This window comes from Oncorhynchus keta, chromosome 35 (assembly GCF_023373465.1).
Source record: "Oncorhynchus keta strain PuntledgeMale-10-30-2019 chromosome 35, Oket_V2, whole genome shotgun sequence".
Classification (NCBI taxonomy): Eukaryota; Metazoa; Chordata; class Actinopteri; order Salmoniformes; family Salmonidae; genus Oncorhynchus; species Oncorhynchus keta.
In genome coordinates, this window is record NC_068455.1 from 31372293 (window position 1) to 31392705 (window position 20413).

Genomic DNA, 20413 nt, shown 5'->3' on the forward strand with positions numbered 1-20413 from the left:
CAGACTCGGCTGTGAATCCGATCTTGTAAAAATGTATACCACAGTATCTAAACATTTACCAGAGATCTAATGTAAAATAAAATGCACTGTGGTTGTAGCTATTTACAGTTGTTTGTCATGACAAACAACTTTTTTTCCTGGGAGAATAATGAGGAAGGGAACCATGTTTTATGATATGCGCACAATCTTCAGCTTTAGGCCTTAGAACTAGCATATCTCAGGTTCTAACCATCAGCCATTTATCAAGTCATTACCTGCCTTTCCCAGTATATTATTTTTTTTTTAAATGACTTTCCAACTTGATCTTCTAGTTCTATTTAAAAACTCAAAAGGAACAAGGCTTCACTCAACTCCCCTTTAGTAAATCTCAAAAACAAACCACAAGATCTCCAATAAATTAATGTGGACTTTTAATTAGTATTTGTTATTTTTCACACACAAAAAAAAAAAATTCTTATTGCTAGCACAGCGATTAAAAAACTTCACCAAAACAGTCAGCAATCAGTGACACCCTAAATGCCCTTTATAATAGTATATGTGTATGCACAATTGTGGCATTTGCTACAGGTTTTCAACCTGGAAAAACACTTAGTATTAGCAGTGAAATTCACACAACATACTCAAAGATTGAGTTGAACATTTTCAGTTTTAGATTGAGTTTTTGCATTAATGCTTGTGTGAGTAAAGGGTTAGTCTTCCATAGGTAAATGATCCCTTCCAGATAGCTTGGATTCTAATCTATTTCTGTGTATTAATAATTTAGCCTTGCCCTCTGCCCACCCTGTCTCCCCTGTCCTCATAAAAGGACCGCTCAAGAGCCTCAGATTGTCTTTCACTATACTCCAACAATTCATATTTTTTGCAAATTACTTTTTAATTAGTTTTTGTTATTTCAAGTAGACAGCAAAGTCATTTGTGATATGAAAAATAACATTTTGGCAAGAGGAGAGGAGGAGAGAGGAGAGGAGAGGAGAAGGCTTAAGTATACCCAGTAACTGAGTTGCAGCTTTCAGAGTATTGCAGACAACATTCCCTCAGCTGGCAAATGTTCTTATTACATGTGGACTACTTAACTCAGCACGCCATCAGTTTAGGTGTTGCAGAATAGGGTAATAAACATGAAAAAGCCAAGTAACTATGAAATTATGAATGAAGATGAAAACAGTGAGTAGGCCAAAAAGTGATAATGCATTCATCTGAGCAAGGGCAATATTCAGTAAGCATAGAACATACCCTCACATTTCATAAGTTACTCATTCCAATGTCCATTATTTCCCAGGGAAAGGGGCATTCTTCTAGCCAAACACCCCCAGGATGAGAGCTTTGCCCTTCTGCTAACATGTGCAGGGCTTCGGGGAGATTGCGTCATTGTCCTGTTTGTCCTGCTCTCCCCACAGAGAAGTCGTGTCTAGGTATAAATTAGTGGAACCCTGGAACACATTCATCTCTTTCTTGTGAGCCTGCAGAACCAGCTGTGTCAACCGGATGAATGACTAGAAGATGTAAAGAAAATATATCACCACAATTGCCTCATGTTCCCCAACATAACGTAAATATACTAAACAAAAATATAAAAACGCAAACACGTAGTGTTGGTCCCATTTTTCATTAGCGGAAGTAAAATTTCAAAACATTTCCATACGCACAAAAAGCTTATTTCTCTCAAATATTGTGCACAAATGTGTTTACATCCCTGTTAGTGAGCATTTCTCCTTTACCAAGATAATTCATCCACCCGACAGCCCAGGACCTCCACATTTGGCTTATTCACCTGCGGGATCATCCGAGACTAGCCACCCAAAAAGCTAATGAAACTGGGGAGTATTTCAGTCTGTAATAAAGCCCTTTTGTGGGGAAAACTCATTCAGATTGGCTGGGCCTGGCTCCCAAGTGGTTGGGCCTATGCCCTCCCAGGACCACCCATGGCTGTGCCCCTGCCCAGTCATGTGAAATCCATAGACTAGGGCCTAATGAATGCATTTCAATTGACGGATTTCCTTCTATGAACTGTAACGCAGTAAAATTGTAGAAAGTGTTGCATGTTTCATTTCTATTTTTCTTCAATATCCAAGGTATTGACTCATTAAGGCCTGTCTCACCTCATTTATGTTGCAGTTGGTGCAGGCACTTGTCTCAAAGAATTCCATTCCATAGGTTTTTGCTAGCTGTAACAAAAGCTCATTAAGGATGGAAAATGTTCAACTGTGTATGGAAGAAAATAGTTATGGCGAAGTCAAACAGTGAGATAAAGGCCAACCTTGCTTCCTTGTTCTTTAGGAACTTTCCTCATCTGCTCCTCATCAGCCTTGTTCCCCACCAGGACTCTCTGCACCTTGTCAGGGGCGAACTGAAACAGTGTGACAGGGTTGAGAAATAGACGACCAGGCACCAGTTCAATGAGAGATGATGTAAATACTAGGTCAGTCAAAACACAGAACCCGAGAAAAGGAGAAGGGGGCACAAAAAGAATGACATGGAGAGGGCTGTGTTTTATCAGTAGGTGTTAGCCTTACCTCATCCACATCACTAGCCCACTTCAAAATGTGCTGAAAGGAGCTGGAACTTGTGATGTCATACACCAGGAGAATTCCCTAGTGAAAGATCAAGAGGGGAGGGACTATCATGACAGATTGTGAGCGCATGACTAGGCACTTCATATTGTGTAAACTGGTAACTGGTACAGGTTATTCATTCCTGAACAGGGATTATTGGTAGAGAACCCACCTGTGCCCGTCTGTAGTACTGTTTGGTGATGGTCTGGTATCGTTCCTGGCCAGCAGTATCCCTGCACACAGACAGAGGTAATTCCCAGTTTTACATGATGTGACCACATTTCAGAATATTTATAATCTTACTCAAATAAACAGGTAAAGCTCATTTCTAACACTTTGACAGAACGTAAAAATATACATGTGTGATAAGTGTGTCAATCACTACTGTATTGTGGTAAGTTATTGTCTGGAAGATCTTTTCACTCACCATATCTGCACTCGTACTTTAATGCCTTCGACTTGTAATGTTCTCATTTTGAAATCCACTCCTAAAAAAGTCAGCAAAATTAAGTTTTGCAAACAAACATGTATTCCTCTTGGCTGCATTTTCTATCCATCTTCTCCATCTCCCTATTGTTGAATTCTGTATCTCCCTCCGGTTTGCCATAGTGAGCTTGTGCCTTCATGCATCTTTATTCTTCATTTTTCCATTACCGGACTGGAGTTTTACCGAAGCCTCAGAGTGTAGCCTAATCTCAATATATCCTACTCGTGTGTCAAAGCAGCCTGTACTAGTCAATAAGTATCCCTATTAGGTTAACATTCGTACCCCTGAGCTAATGGTAACAGTGACACAAACTTGAAGTGGATACTGATGAGGACTGGGTTACTAAGATGCCCACTCAACCCAGTTGAAGGTCCCATCAAGCAGTCTTTAGAGGCCAGCAGCTAGCCAGCTAGCAAACGTCCACCGTCTACCGAATAGCAGCACTGTAGAAACTATTACACTCAACTGAACGACTTGATTAGTGTAGTGTTAGCTAGCTACATAGTTGTCTTTGCTGTCTTCGTATCCAAGATAATTGTGTAGTTTAGAGCGTGTAGTCTTAGAGTGATTATCTTAATTTACCGAGGTTAGCTAGCCAGCTATTTGTCGTCCTTAACGTAGGAGACACTGCTAGCTAGCCAACAGCTAGCCAACATCTACTGAATAGAACTTCCGCACTCAACAACCCGGTCGCATTCCGCTTCGCTCCACAGGTAGTATCACATTTTCATTTCATTTCATTACAGCACAACGGTTTGATCGTAGCTAGCTACATAGCCGTCTGTGTATCAAAGATAATTGTGTAGTCTAGAGCGATTTTCTAGGTTAGCTAGCCAGCTATTGTCGTTCTTTTAACGCAACATAACGTAATCAACACTGCTAGCTAGCCAGCTAGCCCCCGAATAGCAGCACTGTAGAAACTATTACACTCAACGGAACGACTTGATTAGTGTAGTGTGCAACGCAGCCACTGCCAGCTAGCCTACAAAGTCAACAACGCAGCCACTGCCAGCTAGCCTACTTCAGCAGTACTGTATCATTTTAATCATTTTAGTCAATAAGATTCTTGCTACGTAAGCTTAACTTTCTGAACATTCGAGACGTGTAGTCCACTTGTCATTCCAATCTCCTTGCATTAGCGTAGCCTCTTCTGTAGCCTATCAACTATGTGTCTGTCTATCCCTGTTATCTCCTCTCTGCACAGACCATACAAACGCTCCACACCAGGCCACCTAATCTGGTGGTCCCAGCGCGCACGACCCACGTGGAGTTCCAGGTCTCCGGTAGCCTCTGGAACTGCCGATCTGCGGCCAACAAGGCAGAGTTCATCTCAGCCTATGCCTCCCTCCAGTCCCTCGACTTCTTGGCACTGACGGAAACATGGATCACCACAGATAACACTGCTACTCCTACTGCTCTCTCTTCGTCCGCCCACGTGTTCTGGTCAGCGGGGTGGTGGCACCGGGATCCTCATCTCTCCCAAGTGGTCATTCTCTCTTTCTCCCCTTACCCATCTGTCTATCGCCTCCTTTGAATTCCATGCTGTCACAGTTACCAGCCCTTTCAAGCTTAACATCCTTATCATTTATCGCCCTCCAGGTTCCCTCGGAGAGTTCATGAGCTTGATGTCTTGATAAGCTCCTTTCCTGAGGACGGCTCACCTCTCACAGTTCTGGGCGACTTTAAACGTCTACCTTTGACTCATTCCTCTCTGCCTCCTTCTTTCCACTCCTTTCCTCTTTTGACCTCACCCTCTCACCTTCCCCCTACTCACAAGGCAGGCAATACGACCTCATCTTTACTAGATGCTGTTCTTCCACTAACCTCATTGCAACTCCCTCCAAGTCTCCGACCACTACCTTGTATCCTTTTCCCTCTCGCTCTCATCCAACACTTCCCACACTGCCCCTACTCGGATGGTATCCGTCCCAACCTTCGCTCTCTCTCCCCCGACTCTCTCCTCTTCCATCCTATCATCTCTTCCCTCTGCTCAAACCTTCTCCAACCTATCTCCTGATTCTGCCTCCTCAACCCTCCTCTCTTCCCTTTCTGCATCCTTTGACTCTCTATGTCCCCTATCTTCCAGGCCGGCTCGGTCCCCCTCCCGCCTCCGTGGCTCGACGACTCATTGCGAGCTCACAGAACAGGGCTCCGGGCACTGGCGGAAATGGAGGAAAACCCGCCTCCCTGCGGACCTGGCATCCTTTCGCTCCCTCCTCTCTACATTTTCCTCCTCTGTCTCTGCTGCTAAAGCCACTTTCTACCCTCTAAATTCCAAGCACCTAACCCTAGGAAGCTCTTTGCCACCTTCTCCTCCCTCCTGAATCCTCCTCCCCCCTCCCCTCCCTCTCTGCAGATGACTTCGTCAACCATTTTGAAAAGAAGGTCTGACATCCGATCCTCGTTTGCTAAGTCAAACGACACCGCTGGTTCTGCTCACACTGCCCTACCCTGTGCTCTGACCTCTTTCTCCCCTCTCTCTCCAGATGGCGTCTTGTGACGGCCGGCCGCCCAACAACCTGCCCGCTCGACCCTATCCCCTCCTCTCTTCTCCAGACCATTTCCGGAGACCTTCTCCCTTACCTCACCTCGCTCATCAACTCATCCCTGACCGCTGGCTACGTCCCTTCCGTCTTCAAGAGAGCGAGAGTTGCACCCCTTCTGAAAAAACCTACACTCGATCCCTCCGATGTCAACAACTACAGACCAGTATCCCTTCTTTCTTTTCTCTCCAAAACTCTTGAACGTGCCGTCCTTGGCCAGCTCTCCCGCTATCTCTCTCAGAATGACCTTCTTGATCCAAATCAGTCAGGTTTCAAGACTAGTCATTCAACTGAGATCTTCTCTGTATCACGGAGGCGCTCCGCACTGCTAAAGCTAACTCTCTGTCCTCTGCTCTCATCCTTCTAGACCTATCGGCTGCCTTCGATACTGTGAACCATCAGATCCTCCTCTCCACCCTCTCCGAGTTGGGCATCTCGGCGCGGCCCACGCTTGGATTGCGTCCTATCTGACAGGTGGCTCCTACCAGGTGGCGTGGCGAGAATCTGTCTCCTCACCACGCGCTCTCACCACTGGTGTCCCCAGGGCTCTGTTCTAGGCCCTCTCCGATTCTCGCTATACACCAAGTCACTTGGCTCTGTCATAACCTCACATGGTCTCTCCTATCATTGCTGACACACAATTAATCTTCTCCTTTCCCCCTTCTGACCAGGTAGATGCATCTCTGCATGTCTGGCAGACATATCAGTGTGGATGACGGATCACCACCTCAAGCTGAACCTCGGCAAGACGGAGCTGCTCTTCCTCCCGGGGAAGGACTGCCCGTTCCATGATCTCGCCATCACGGTTGACAACTCCATTGTGTCCTCCTCCCAGAGCGCTAAGAACCTTGGCGTGATCCTGGACAACACCCTGTCGTTCTCAACTAACATCAAGGCGGTGGCCCGTTCCTGTAGATTCATGCTCTACAACATCCGCAGAGTACGACCCTGCCTCACACAGGAAGCGGCGCACTAATCCAGGCACTTGTCATCTCCCGTCTGGATTACTGCAACTCGCTGTTGGCTGGGCTCCCTGCCTGTGCCATTAAACCCCTACAACTCATCCAGAACGCCGCAGCCCGTCTGGTGTTCAACCTTCCCAAGTTCTCTCACGTCACCCCGCTCCTCCGCTCTCTCCACTGGCTTCCATCGCATCCGCTACAAGACCATGGTGCTTGCCTACGGAGCTGTACGGCACCTCAGTACCTCCAGGCTCTGATCAGGCCCTACACCCAAACAATGGCACTGCGTTCATCCACCTCTGGCCTGCTCCCTCCCTACCACTGAGGAGTACAGTTTCAAAGTCAAAACTGTTCGTTGCTCTGGCTCCCCAATGGTGGAACACACTTCCTCACGACGCCAGGACAGCGGAGTCAATCACCACCTTCCGGAGACACCTGAAACCCCACCTCTTTAAGGAATACCTAGGATAGGATAAAGTAATCCTTCTCACCCCCCCCCCCCTTAAAAGATTTAGATGCACTATTGTAAAGTGGCTGTTCCACTGGATGTCATAAGGTGAATGCACCAATTTGTAAGTCGCTCTGGATAAGAGCGTCTGCTAAATGACTTAAATGTAAATGTAAATGTAATGTCATCTTGCTAAAGGGAATTCAATTGTTATTTACTACAGTGCATTCCTGCAGGGCCAAGGAAGACGTGACTTGGGTTGTCTATCGACTTCCGCATGAAAATATAAATTTAAATGTCAGTGGTGTGTGTGTGTGTGAGATAGCTTCACAGTTGAAGCGTAAAAACCCAGAGTCAGGTGCAAAAGGTCAGCTGCTTGCAACATTACCTTAACAACAACAACAACCACACCTGCCAAACACAGTAAACAACAGAGTTGAAGCAAACACTTTCACACCAGGATATGCTTCAGGTAACAGATCGGCATCATACAGTGCCTTCAGAAAGTATTCATACCCCTCGACTTTTTCCACATTTTGTTGTGTTACAGCCTGAATTCAAAATGGATTCAATAAAATAATCTCACCAATCTACACACAATACCCCATAATGGCAGTGAAAACACATTTAGAAATGTTTTCAAATGTATTGAAAAATAAATTAAATTGAATTTATACTGAACAAAAATATAAACACAACAATTTAAGATTTCACTGAATTACAGTACGTAAGGAAATCAGTCAACAGAAATACTTTCACTAGGCCCCAATATATGGCTTAAACATGACTGGGCAGGGGCACAGCCATGGGTGGGCTTAGGCCCACCCACTTGGGAGCCAGGCCCACCCACTGGAGAAACCCAGCCCGGGCAATCAGTGATTTTTTTCCCCACCAAAACGGCTTTATTACAGGCAGAAATACTTTGGTTTCAAAAACTGTCCGGATGTCTGTTATTAGATGATCCTGGGCTGATATGGTTACACATGGTCTGCGTTTGTGAGGCCGGTTGGACATACTGCCAAAATCTCTAAAATTAAGTTGGAAGCGGCTTACGGTAGAGAAATTAACATTCAATTATCTGGCAACAGCTCTGGTGGACATTTCTGCAGTCAGCATGCCAAATGCACATTCCCTCACAACTTGAGGCATCTATGGCATTGTCTTGTGACAAATGGCACATTTTAGAATGGCCTTTTGTCCCCAGCATAAGGTGCACCTATGTGATAGTCATACTGTTTCTTGATACGTCACACCTGTCAGGTAGATGAATTATCTTAGCTTGAAGAAATGCTTACTAATAGGGATGTAAACTAATTTATGTACAACATTTGAGAGAAATGTTGGCATATGGAACATTTTGGGGATCTTTTATTTCAGCTCATGAAACATGGGACCAACACTTTACAAAAATAAATGCAACATGTAGAGTGTACAACGTTGTTGATCCATCCTCAGTTCTCTCCTATCACAGCCATTAAACTAACAGTTTTAAAGTCACCATTGATCTCATTGTGAAATCCCTGAGCAGCTTCCTTCCTCTCCGGCAACGGAATTAGGAAGGACGCCTGTAACTTTGTAGTGACTGTGTATTGTTACAACATCCAAAGTGTAATTAATAACTTCACCATGCTCAAAGGGGTATTCAATGTCACACACCCCCATCTACCAGTAGTTGTTCAACTAAGGGACCTTAAAAATAATTGTATGAGTGGGGTACAGAGATGTAGTAGTCATTCAACAATGTTTAAACACTATTATCACAACTTGTGTTACTTAAGGTCATTTTTACTTCTGAACTTTCCATAACAAAAAGAGGTTGAATACTTACAAGATATTTCAGAGTTTCATTTTTAATTAATTTATAAAAATGTCTAAAAACATAATTCATTATGGGGTATTGTGTGTAGGGCAGTGACAAAAATCAATCTCAATTTAATCCATTTTAAAATTCAGGCTAAAAACTAAATGTGGAAAAGTGTGAATACTTTAAGGCACTGTATGATGCCAATCTGTTACCAAAAGCATAGCCTGTTGTGAAGTCGTTGCATCAGCTCTGTGTTGTTGGCGAATCCAAACCGTGCGGAGAGAGAGAGAGAGAGAGAGAGAGAGAGAACATTCAAATTTTACACGCTGTACATGTTTCATTACCTGTGTGTGTGTGGTCAGTCATGGGACGAGCAGGTGTTCCTAATGTTTTGTACAATGTGTGTATATGCATACACATGTTGGCTGAAAACGTCAGTTATTCCTATATTTAAACCATGTATTTTTTTCACAGGACAAAATGTTATTAGGATGATAGCTCTTAATCTAACCACTTAGAGGAACAATTATTTGCCTAAATATCAGACTTACTAAGGTTCCTCCATGGATATCAGTCTGAAAGAAGTCGCTGTAAAAAAGACGCAACCCAGCTAACACAGTGGATATGGGCCGATTCCGGCTGAGAGTCGGGGGGCTCGGCTGTAGGTCAGACCCGGCCAATATTATGTGGCCCGAGTCTCGGTCGCCTTTGGCAGTAGTACTTATGGCTAGGATGGCGGGACTGAGTTCTGTCCGATTCAGGTGCGAGTTATCTTGCCCAAATATATTACTTGGGGTTCAGGCCGATAATTATATAAAGCAGCATGTGTAATCAAAATTTAATTATTTTCTCATTGTTTCTGTGATCAAAAAATACAATTAACGTTTAAATGTAATTCTTTAAGGTGGATGGAGCCTCCCGAGTGGCATAGCGGTCTAATACTGTGTTGCTACAAATGCTGGTTTGAGACCCGTGCCGACCGGGAGACCCATGAGAAGACGCACAATTGGCCCAGCGTCGTCTGAGTTAGGGGAGGGTTTGGATGGCCGGGATGTCTTGTCCCATCGCGCTGTAGCGACTCCTGTGGCGGGCCAGGCACATGCACGCTGACACAGCATGTTTCCTCCAACACATTTATTTACATTTGCATCGGGCCGCCTCTGGGGGAGATGCCGGAAAAGTCGGCTGGATTCCTGTAGACGGAAACGGCCCGATGTAGGTGGGCTGGGCAGTCATTCATTTTGATTTTGGGCCAAATCAGTTCCATCCCCCTGGAAGAGTGCTGCTTCCTCATTGCTAGCTGGGAAAAGTCTCTACAAGGCAGAATGTTGAATAAAATTATATTTAGACTTCCTTTACCAGTTGTAAATTAGTGATGGGAATTGAGTATTTATATTGAGCTGGTTCTGTTCAAAATGCTTTAAAAAGTAAATATATAAAACCAAAGAAACTTGTCAAATATCCAATGTAAAGGCCAAAACGTAGTCCACCATTGTCAGATCATAAAATGCTCTTTCAAATACATTTTTACCTGAATAAATTAGATCACCTGCAACAACGTTTTTTTTTTTTTTTTAATTATGTAAAACTGGGCATGGACCAGAATGACGCATTCTCCCTACTATTTATTGTTTATGCTTTGAGGATTCACCCTCTTTAGAGAATTATTTTGTAACTTATTGAAGTTAAGTCATTGTTGTTTTGAGCTAAAAAAAAAATACAGATGAAACCGTATGAAAATGTCATATCACGATTATAGTGACCAAAATTACCACGATAATACTGATAACAGTGCTATTATTAAAATGTGCTAGAAATGTTCAAAGTACTGATACGCTGAAATAATTTTAGCAAGTTTTATTAAAAATCAGCAAACAAATCAAATGAGCAGCAGAGTGCACTTTGTGCATTAACATTTAAATAATAACATTAAAGATGGCACCATGTGGCCATGAGGTAAAAGTTTCCCTGGTTAATGAACACAACCTTAAGTAAGCAAATCAAAATGTGCATATAAAATCAACACAAGTAAAGCAATGTGCATGTAAGAACAATACAACTATATGTAAACAAATCCAATGTGCAGGTGATGACATTAAAATAACAAAATATGTAAAGAAATCAAATGAACAGCACTGATTGTATGCATGTTCTCAAATAAAATGTTATTTGTCACATACACATGGTTAGCAGATGTTAATGCGAGTGTAGCGAAATGTTGTGCTTCTAGTTCCGACAATGCAGTAATAACCAACAAGTAATCTAACTAACAATTCCAAAACTACTGTCTTATACACACAAGTGTAGGGGGATAAAGAATATGTACATAAAGATATATGAATGAGTGATGGTGCATAGGCAAGATACAGTAGATGGTATCGAGTACAGTATATAAATATGAGATGAGTATGTAAACAAAGTGGCATAGTTAAAGTGGCTAGTGATACATGTATTACATAAAGATGCAGTAGATTATATAGAGTACAGTATATACGTATACATATGAGATGAATAATGTAGGGTATGTAAAACATTATTAGGTAGCATTGTTTAAAGTGGCTAGTGATATATTTTACATAATTTCCCATCAATTCCCATTATTAAAGTGGCTGGAGTTGAGTCAGTGTGTTGGCAGCAGCCACTTAATGTTAGTGGTGGCTATTTAACAGTCTGATGGCCTTGAGATAGAAGCTGTTTTTCAGTCTCTCGGTCCCAGCTTTGATGCACCTGTACTGACCTCGCCTTCTGGATGATAGCGGGGTGAACAGGCAGTGGCTCAGAAGGTTGTCCTTGATGATCTTTATGGCCTTCCTGTAACATCGGGTGGTGTAGGTGTCCTGGAGGGCAGGTAGTTTGCCCCCGGTGATGCGTTGTGCAGACCTCACTACCCTCTGGAGATCCTTACGGTTGTGGGCGGAGCAGTTGCCGTACCAGGCGGTGATACAGCCCGTCAGGATGCTCTCGATTGTGCATCTGTAGAAGTTTGTGAGTGCTTTTGGTGACAAGCCGAATTTCCTGAGGTTGAAGAGGCAGCATTTTCACTTTGTCAGGTTTAAGTAGTGATCTGCGAAGGGAGACAATGCGCCCGCTGGCACCGAACACACTGATGGCATGGTGGGACACACAAAAGCCTCCTGGAAACCTTGGCAAGGTGAGGCAGATCTGATGCATGGCCCCTCGTTACATTGTAATTATTATTGTTCACTCACACAGTCATGGCCAAACATTGAGAATGACACAAATATAAATGTTCAAAGTCTGCTGCCTCAGTTTGTATGGATGGCAATTTGCATAAACTCCAGAATGTTATGAAGGGTGATCAGATGAATTGCAGAGTCCCTCTTTGCCATGGAAATGAACTGAATCCCCCAAAAATATTTCCACTGCATTTCATCCCTGCCACAAAAGGACCACCTGGCATCATGTCAGTGATTCTCTCGTTAACACAGGTGTGAGTGTTGATGAGGACAAGGATGGAGATCACTGTCATGCTGATTGAGTTCGAGTAACAAACTGGAAGCTTCAAAAGGGAGGGTGGTGATTGGAATCATTATTCTTCCTCTGTCAACCATGGTTACTTGCAAGGAAACACGTGCAGTCATCATTGCTTTGCACAAAAAGGTCTTCCCAGGCAAGGATATTGCTGCCAGTAAGATTGCACCTAAATCAACCATTTATTGGCTCATCAAGAACTACAAGGAGAGCCGTTCAATTAGTGTGAAGAAGGCTTCAGGGAACTCAAGAAAGTCCAGCAAGCGCCAGGACCGTCTCCTAAAGTTGATTCAGCTGCGGGATCGGGCACCATCAGTACAGAGCTTGCTCGGGAATGGCAGCAGGCAGGTGTGAGTGCATCTGTGAGGCAAAGACTTTTGGAGGATGGCCTGGTGTCAAGAAGGGCAGCAAAGAAGCCACTTCTCTCAAGGAAAAACATCAGCGACAGACTGATATGATATTATGCAAACGGTACAGGGATTGGACTGCTGAGGACTGGGGTAAAGTCATTTTCTCTGATGAATCCCCTTTCCGATTGTTTGGGGCATCTGGAAAAAAAGCTTGTCCAGAGAAGACATGGTGAGCACTACCATCAGTAGTGTCATGCCAACAGTAAAGCATCATGTGTGGGGACCATTCATGTGTGGGGTTCCTTCTCAGCCAAGGGAGTGGGCTCACTCACAATTTTGCCTAAGAACACAGCCATGAATAAAGAATGGTACCAACACATCTTCCGAGAGCAACTTCTCCCAACCACCCAGGAACAGTTTGGTGACGAACAATGCCTTTTCCAGCAAGACGGAGCACCTTGCCATAAGGAAAAAGTGATAACTAAGTGGCTCGGGGAACAAAACGTCGATATTTTGGGTCCATGGCCAGGAAACTCCCCAGACCTTAATCCGATTGAGAACTTGGTCAATCCCCAAGAGGCGGGTGGACAAACAAAAACCCACAAATTCGGACAAACTCCAGCATTGATTATGCAAGGATGGGCTGCATCAGTCAGGATGTGGCCCAGAAGTTAATTGACAGCATGCCAGGGTGGATGGCAGAGGTCTTGAAAAAGAAGGGTCAACACTGTAAATATTGTTTCTTTGCATCAACTTCCTGTAATTGTCAATAAAAGCTTTTGACACTTGTGAAATGCTTGTAATTATACTTCACTATTCCATAGTAACATCTGACAACTATCTAAAGACACTGAAGCAGCAAACTGTAAATTAATATTTGTGTCATTCTCAAAACTTTCGGCCACGACTGTACATACAGTATATTCAATGACCATGGAATTGACATAAATACAAATGCATCTTTAGACAGTGATAGTAAATGCAATGAGCCCAACAATTGACATAAATACAGGAGTCTTATCGTGTTTCTCCTGTTGGAACACTTTTACAACCAATTCGACGACTGACTGATTTGAAATGAACAAAATATGTTGGTTGGGTGACTAAACTACATAACGTGTGCAATGGGCAAATAGAGTCTGCAGACACACAATGCATACAACAGCAGAACAACTGTAGTGTTTTTACAAGAGTAGGTAGCACTGAAAGCTTCAGTTTACATGATTGACAAGCTATTATTAGTAAGTTAGACAAAACCATGACATTTCCCGAACATTCCGAAGTCCCTACATCATGCATTGAGCTAAAAGTTAACTTACCTTGCATTCAGTTTAAAGTAGCGGGTGGTGGTCACGAAGATGACCCCATAGATTTGAAGTGTTGCCCCCTTTCGCAGCGATTTTTTGTTGTTGCAGATTCTGCAGAAAGTGTGACCATCTTCGATTAGGTTTCCCTCAGCATTCTTGTAAAACCCAAAGTACGACCACACTTCAGATTTGGTCCTCTTAGAAGGCAGAGAAATCTCCCGAGCATTGCCTTCTGCAATGTTTCTACACATAACAAAACCCACAAACCCTACGGCTGCTTCAGACTGTTGCTAACTTTGGTTGAGTTTTTCAAAACACTGTAATCAAACACTGTTTTAATTATAATTAAAACGGTAACACTACTACGGTATTACTAAAACCGTGAACCGGTAACCGTTTCACCCCTATTAACGACTGTCACTAAACAAATCCGTTCAAAAAGTTATTGCGAATGGCCGATCACTATTGTACATGGTACTGGTCCTTTTGGTGGATATGGGGTACCCACAGGAAAGTGTTGTTTAGCCGAGATTTTTCGGCGGTGCTAGCCTCTGTCGCTCATATTTTCAATCTGTTGAAGCATTCATTGTATGTGATGCGCAACACACGAACCGATTATAGCGTACTGAAGCACTTTTCTCCTCGCAATTAGCTGGACGTGTTTGCTGTTCAGTAAAGGCTTGGTTATATATTGCGAAAGTGTTTTGTCATGTGCGAATTGCATCAGTATTGAAAATTAAAACCAGAAATATAGACAAGAATACCTTAGTTCGGGTTGATAACACTGACATTTTGTATCAGATTACCGCCGACATAGGGACAAAAATCGGCGGACAACAGGTGTAAACTAATTTGAAATGAAGTTCGTTCAACATTCTGTCTTGTAATGGGTGGGACTGCTGAGACAACATGTCAGAGACCAGGGTGTAAGTATTCCACTCTCAGATTCGGGAACAATTGTGACCAAGGCCCTACTCATTTTAAGCACTTCCACTGTCCACAGAGCGCTCACTTGGGTGTCTAAACAAACTGTACATAGCCAGGGCCCAGGGGCGAATAACATGTTGAACATGGAAACTGAGAAGAAAATAAAATCACCAGGTTCAAAATTGTGGTAGGTTCTCACTCGGTGAAACATTCCCTCTGTTTAAGTTTGTAGCAATAACAAAAGACAACCTTTGACACAGTTAGGACTACGGCGTAGTAGCGTTTCAGAAACATATCCCTCAACAACGATTTTGGTGAAGAACCGCATGATGAAGCTACAAGAAAGTCCATTCTATCTTTTCGTATAGAATTGCTTGATTTTAAATCACTTATTATGGGAGCCGCATATTCTGTGGCAAACTTGCATTAATCAATTGTCAAACTAACTAACCGATTGCAATCAACAACAGCTTACCAATAGTAGAGATATGTGATGAATTAAATTCGTTATCCGTGAACCTGCACAACAAACACGTTTTCCCAACCCCGGAATCTCCTAAAACCAACAGCCTGAGCAAAACGTCGTACTGCTTTGCCATGGTGGACAAAACAAACTATGAAATCAAAAATGCCTGTCGCATATTCCAAGGATAAAGCATAGTTAGTGATGAGGAAATTAGTTGCATTCCTTGTCGGTATTCATGGGGTGTATTCATTACGCCTTTTCTGTTGTAAAACGTTGTCTGTTGCTAAATGTTTTGCAACAGACAACATTTACTCCGAACCGAAAAGCTTGGTGACGAAAACGAGTTTCTATTGGACAAATTCAGGTAGGTCCCACGCTGTTTCGTACCATTTGGTTCTTAAACGATAAATGGTTTCCGTTGCAAGACATAATGAATACACCCGTTTCCCTGAGTTTTCCCCTTATTCCCCTTTAGATGCGAACCATAGAGAAGTATAGAAATCGCAACGTTGTAGGTCTTACACGTGCCATTATCGCGTATGTGACAGCATGGGCAGCGTCATTGAGGGTATCTTTATTTTAAAGTAGTATATTTTCTTATTAGTTTGATGCACCTGCGATGCTGGAATGTTGAACCACATATTGTAATGAATTTGTGGCGACAAGATGGCGGTCATATCTTAAAGCCATTTACAACTACACAAACCAATTTTAAAAAGACAATGCTCTCTGATCAGCATGATGGAGCACCTTGCCATAAGGCAAAAGTGATAACTAAGTGGCTCGGGGATCAAAACATCAATATCTTGGGTCCATGGCCAGGAAACTCCCCAGACCTTAATCCCATTGAGAACTTGTGGTCAATCCTCAAGAGGCGGGTGGACAAAGAAAAACCCACAAATTCTGACAAACTCCAAGCATTGATTATACAAGAATGGGCTGCATCAGTCAGGATGTGGCCCAGAAGTTAATTGATAGCATGCCAGGGCGGATGGCAGAGGTCTTGATAAAGAAGGGTCAACACTGCAAATATTGACTCTTTGCATCAACTTCCTGTAATTGTCATTCCATAGTAACAGCTGACAAAAATATCTAAAAGACACTGAAGCAGCAAACTGTGGAAATAAATATTTGTGTCATTCTCAAAACTTTTGACCAGGACTGTATACTACTCAATGTCCAGTCTCTTGACAACAAGGTATACGAAATCCGAGCAAGGTTTGCCTTCCAGAGAGACATCAGAGATTGTAAAGTTCTTTGTTTCACGGAAACATGGCTCACTAAGGATATGTTATCAGTCGGTACAGCCACCTTGTTTCTTCACGCATCACTCCAACAGAAAAAAACTTCTCTCTGGTAAGAATAAGGGCGGGGGTGTATGCCTCATGATTAACGAGACGTGGTGTGATCATAACAACATACAGGAACTCAAGTCTTTGTTCACCTGACCTAAAATTCTTTACAATCAAATGCTGAACGCATTATTTACCAAGGTAATTCTCTTAGATTATAATCACAGTCGTGTATATCCCCCCCAAGCAGACACATCGACGGCCCTGAAATAACTTAATTGGACTATGTAAACTGGAAACCACATATCCTGAGGCTGCATTTATTGTAGCTGGGTATTTTAACTAGGCTAATCTGAAAACAAGGCTCCCTAAATTTGATCAGCATATCGAATGCACGACCCGTGGCTGGCAAAACCCTGGATCATTGTTATCCTAAATGCCGCGACACAAGCCCTCCCCGCCCTCCTTTCGGAAAATCTGATCACAACTCCATTTTGTTGCTCCCAGTCTATAGACAGAAACTAAAACAGGAAACGCCCGTGCTCAGGTCTGTTCAACGCTGGTCCGACCAATCGGATTCCACGCTTCAAGATTGCTTCGATCATGTGGACTGGGATATGTTCCGCATAGCGTCAGACAATAACATTGATGAATACGCTGATTCGGTAAGCAAGTTTATTAGCAAGTGCATCGGTGATGTTGTACCAACATCGACTATTAAAACCTTCCCAAGCAGAAACTGTGGATTGATGGCAGCATCCGCACAAAACTGAAAGCACAAACTACTGCTTTTAATCAGGGCAAGGTGACCGGAAACATGACCAGACAGTGTAGCTATTCCATTCACAAGGAAATCAAACTACCTAAGCGTCAGTATAGAGAAAGTAGAGTCGCAATTTAACGGCACAGACACGAGAGGTATGTGGCAGGGTCTAAAGTCAATCACAGACTTCAAAAAGAAAACCAGCCCCATCGCAGACCATGATGTCTTGCTCCCAGACAAACTAAACAACTTCTTTCTCGCTTTAAGGACAATACGGTGCCACCGACACGGCCCTCTACCAAAACCTGTGGGCTCTCCTTTACTGCAGTCAACGTGAGTAAAACATTTAAACGTGTTAACCCTCGCAAGGCTGCCGGACCAGACGGCATCCCCAGCCGCGTCAAAGCATGCGCGGACCAGCTGGCTGGTGTGTTTACAGACATATTCAATCAATCCTTATCCCAGTCTGCTGTTCCCACATGCTTCAAGAGGGCCACCATTGTTCCTGTTCCCAAGAAAGCTAAGGTAACTGAGCTAAATGACTATCGCCCCGTAGCACTCACTTCCTTCATCATGAAGTGCTTTGAGAGGACCATATCGAGGACCATATCACCTCCACCCTACCTGAAACCCTAGACCCACTCCAATTTACTTACTGCCCCAATAGGTCCACAGACAAGACAATCGCAATCACACTGCCCTAACCCACCCAGACAAGAGGAATACCTATGTAAGAATGCTGTTCATCGACGACAGCTCAGCATTTAACACCATAGTACCCTCCAAACTCATCATTAAGCTCGAGACCCTGGGTCTCGACCCGCCCTGTGCAACTGGGTCCTGGACTTTCTGACGAACTGCCCCCCAGGTGGTGAGGGTAGGAAACAACATCTCCACCCCGCTGATCCTCAACACTGGGGTCCCACAAGGGTGCGTTCTCAGCCCTCTCCTGTACTCCCTCCGATGACTGCGTGGCCATGCACGCCTCCAAATCAATCAAGTTTGCAGACGACACAGTGGTAGGCTTGATTACCAACAACGATGAGACGGCCTACCGGGAGAAGGTGAGGGCCCTCGGAGTGTGGTGTCAAGAAAATAGCCTCACACTCAATGTCAACAAAATAAAAGGAGATGATCGTGGACTTCAGGAAACAGCAGAGGGAGCAGCCCCCTATCCACATCGACGGGACAGTAGTGGAGAAGGTGCAAAGTTAAGTTCCTTGGCGTGCACATCACAGACAAACTGAAATGGTCCACCCACACAGACAGTCAGAGTGGTGAAGAAGGCGCAGCAGCTCCTCTTCAATCTCAGGAGGCTGAAGAAATGTGGCTTGTCACCAAAAACACTCAAACTTTTACAGATGCACAATCGAGAGCATCCTGTCGGGCTGTATCACCGCCTGGTACGGCAACTGCTCCGCCCACAACCGTAAGGCTCTCCAGAGGGTAGGGAGGTCTGCATAACGCATCATCGGGGGCAAACTACCTGCCCTCCAGGACACCTACACCACCCGATGTCACAGAAAGGCCAAAAAGATCATCAAGGACAACATCCACCCGAGTCACAGCCTGTTCACCCCGCTATCATCCAGAAGGTGAGGTTAGTACAGGCGCATCAAAGCTGGGACCGAGACTGAGAAACCGCTTCTATCTCAAGGCCATCAGACTGTTAATCACTAACACTGAGTGGCTTCTGCCAACATACTGAACATCTCTAGCCACTTGAATAATGAAAAATTAGATGTAATAAATGTATCACTAGCCACTTTATATAACGTTTACTTACCCTACATTACTCATCTCATATGTATATACTGTTCTCTATACCATCTACTGCATCTTGCCTATGCCGTTCGGCCATCGCTCATCCATATATTTTTATGTACATATTCGTATTCATTGTGAAATTGTTAGATTACTTGTTACATATTACTGCATGGTCGGAACTAGAAGCACAAGCATTTCACAACACTCGCATTAACATCTGCTAACCATGTGTATGTGACAAATAACATTTTATTTGATTAAACAGAACAGGTATTAGCCTACACCACCAGATAAAGATGACTCCTTTAAAATGCATGATGAGCCTGCATGAGAGGTGTGTGTCAGCTATGTGGATAATCTGAGCTCAGTGCTCACTTCAAATTGGCAGTGGCAATAGGCCGGCCAGCCAGCACTATGCAACTCCGTGCTTAGAGCATGTAGGGTTTAAAATGTGGGATAAACATTGACACTAATGGTGCTGGTAAGAACGAAGTAGCAAGAAAACTCACCAAACAGTAAGGCATTCTTTGACATATATTTTAAGCTGCCATCGAGGTCAGGTCTCCCTTGTAAAATAGGTATTCTGACCGCAATTGTACTTCCTGGATAAAGGTAGACTTGGTAAGGAACCATTTTACGTCTGTATTGTAGTCCCCCACTAACAAAGGTCATAACTAGCTATCTGAGCAGCTTACCGATCGCTGCAGCTGTACATAATCTATTGGTAAATAGCCCACCCATTTTCACCTACCTCATCCCCACAGTTATTTATTGACTTTTCTGCTCTTTTGCACACCAATATCTCTACCTGTACATGATCATCTGATAATTTATCACTCCAGTGTTAATCTGCAATATTGTAATTATTCACCTACCTCCTCATGCCTTTTGCACACATTGTATATAGACTCCCCTTTTTTTCTACTGTGTTATTGACTTGTTAATTGTTTACTCCATGTTGTCTGTTCACACTGCTATGCTTTATCTTGGCCAGGTCGCAGTTGCAAATGAGAACTTGTTCTCAACTAGCCTACCTGGTTAAATAAAGGTGAAAAAATAAAAATAACAAAAGCTGGAAGATTGTAAGCAAGACCACCTTGAAGCATGGTCTATCTAGGTTTTCAAACATGTATTGTCAAACAAGGGTAATCTAGTTGACTGTTCATCTAAAAGTATGCTATGCTATCACAACACCCTATCAGACCAAGAGTTTACCGTTCAAAATAAATGCATCCTGTCACTAAACACAGGAC

The 20413-nt window shown here is 43.5% G+C and overlaps 1 protein-coding gene across 2 annotated transcripts; it reads right to left on the reverse strand.

Moving 5' to 3' along the window:
• Window positions 1-393: 393 nt before the first annotated feature.
• Window positions 394-15598, reverse strand: LOC118368332 (ras-related protein Rab-15-like). Of its 2 annotated transcripts, none has more exons than XM_035752354.2 (7): window positions 15348-15598; window positions 2980-3040; window positions 2725-2785; window positions 2514-2591; window positions 2258-2347; window positions 2100-2165; window positions 394-1493 (listed from the first exon to the last, which is right to left on the reverse strand). In XM_035752354.2, exons 1-7 carry the CDS (start codon window positions 15469-15471, stop codon window positions 1335-1337), a joined length of 639 nt encoding a protein of 212 aa, XP_035608247.1. In that variant the 5' UTR covers window positions 15472-15598; the 3' UTR covers window positions 394-1334. The 2 variants fall into 2 exon arrangements, with proteins under 2 accessions (XP_035608247.1, XP_052352835.1); XM_052496875.1 differs by lacking the exon at window positions 15348-15598 and adding an exon at window positions 13958-15316.
• Between the last annotated feature and the right edge of the window lie 4815 nt (window positions 15599-20413).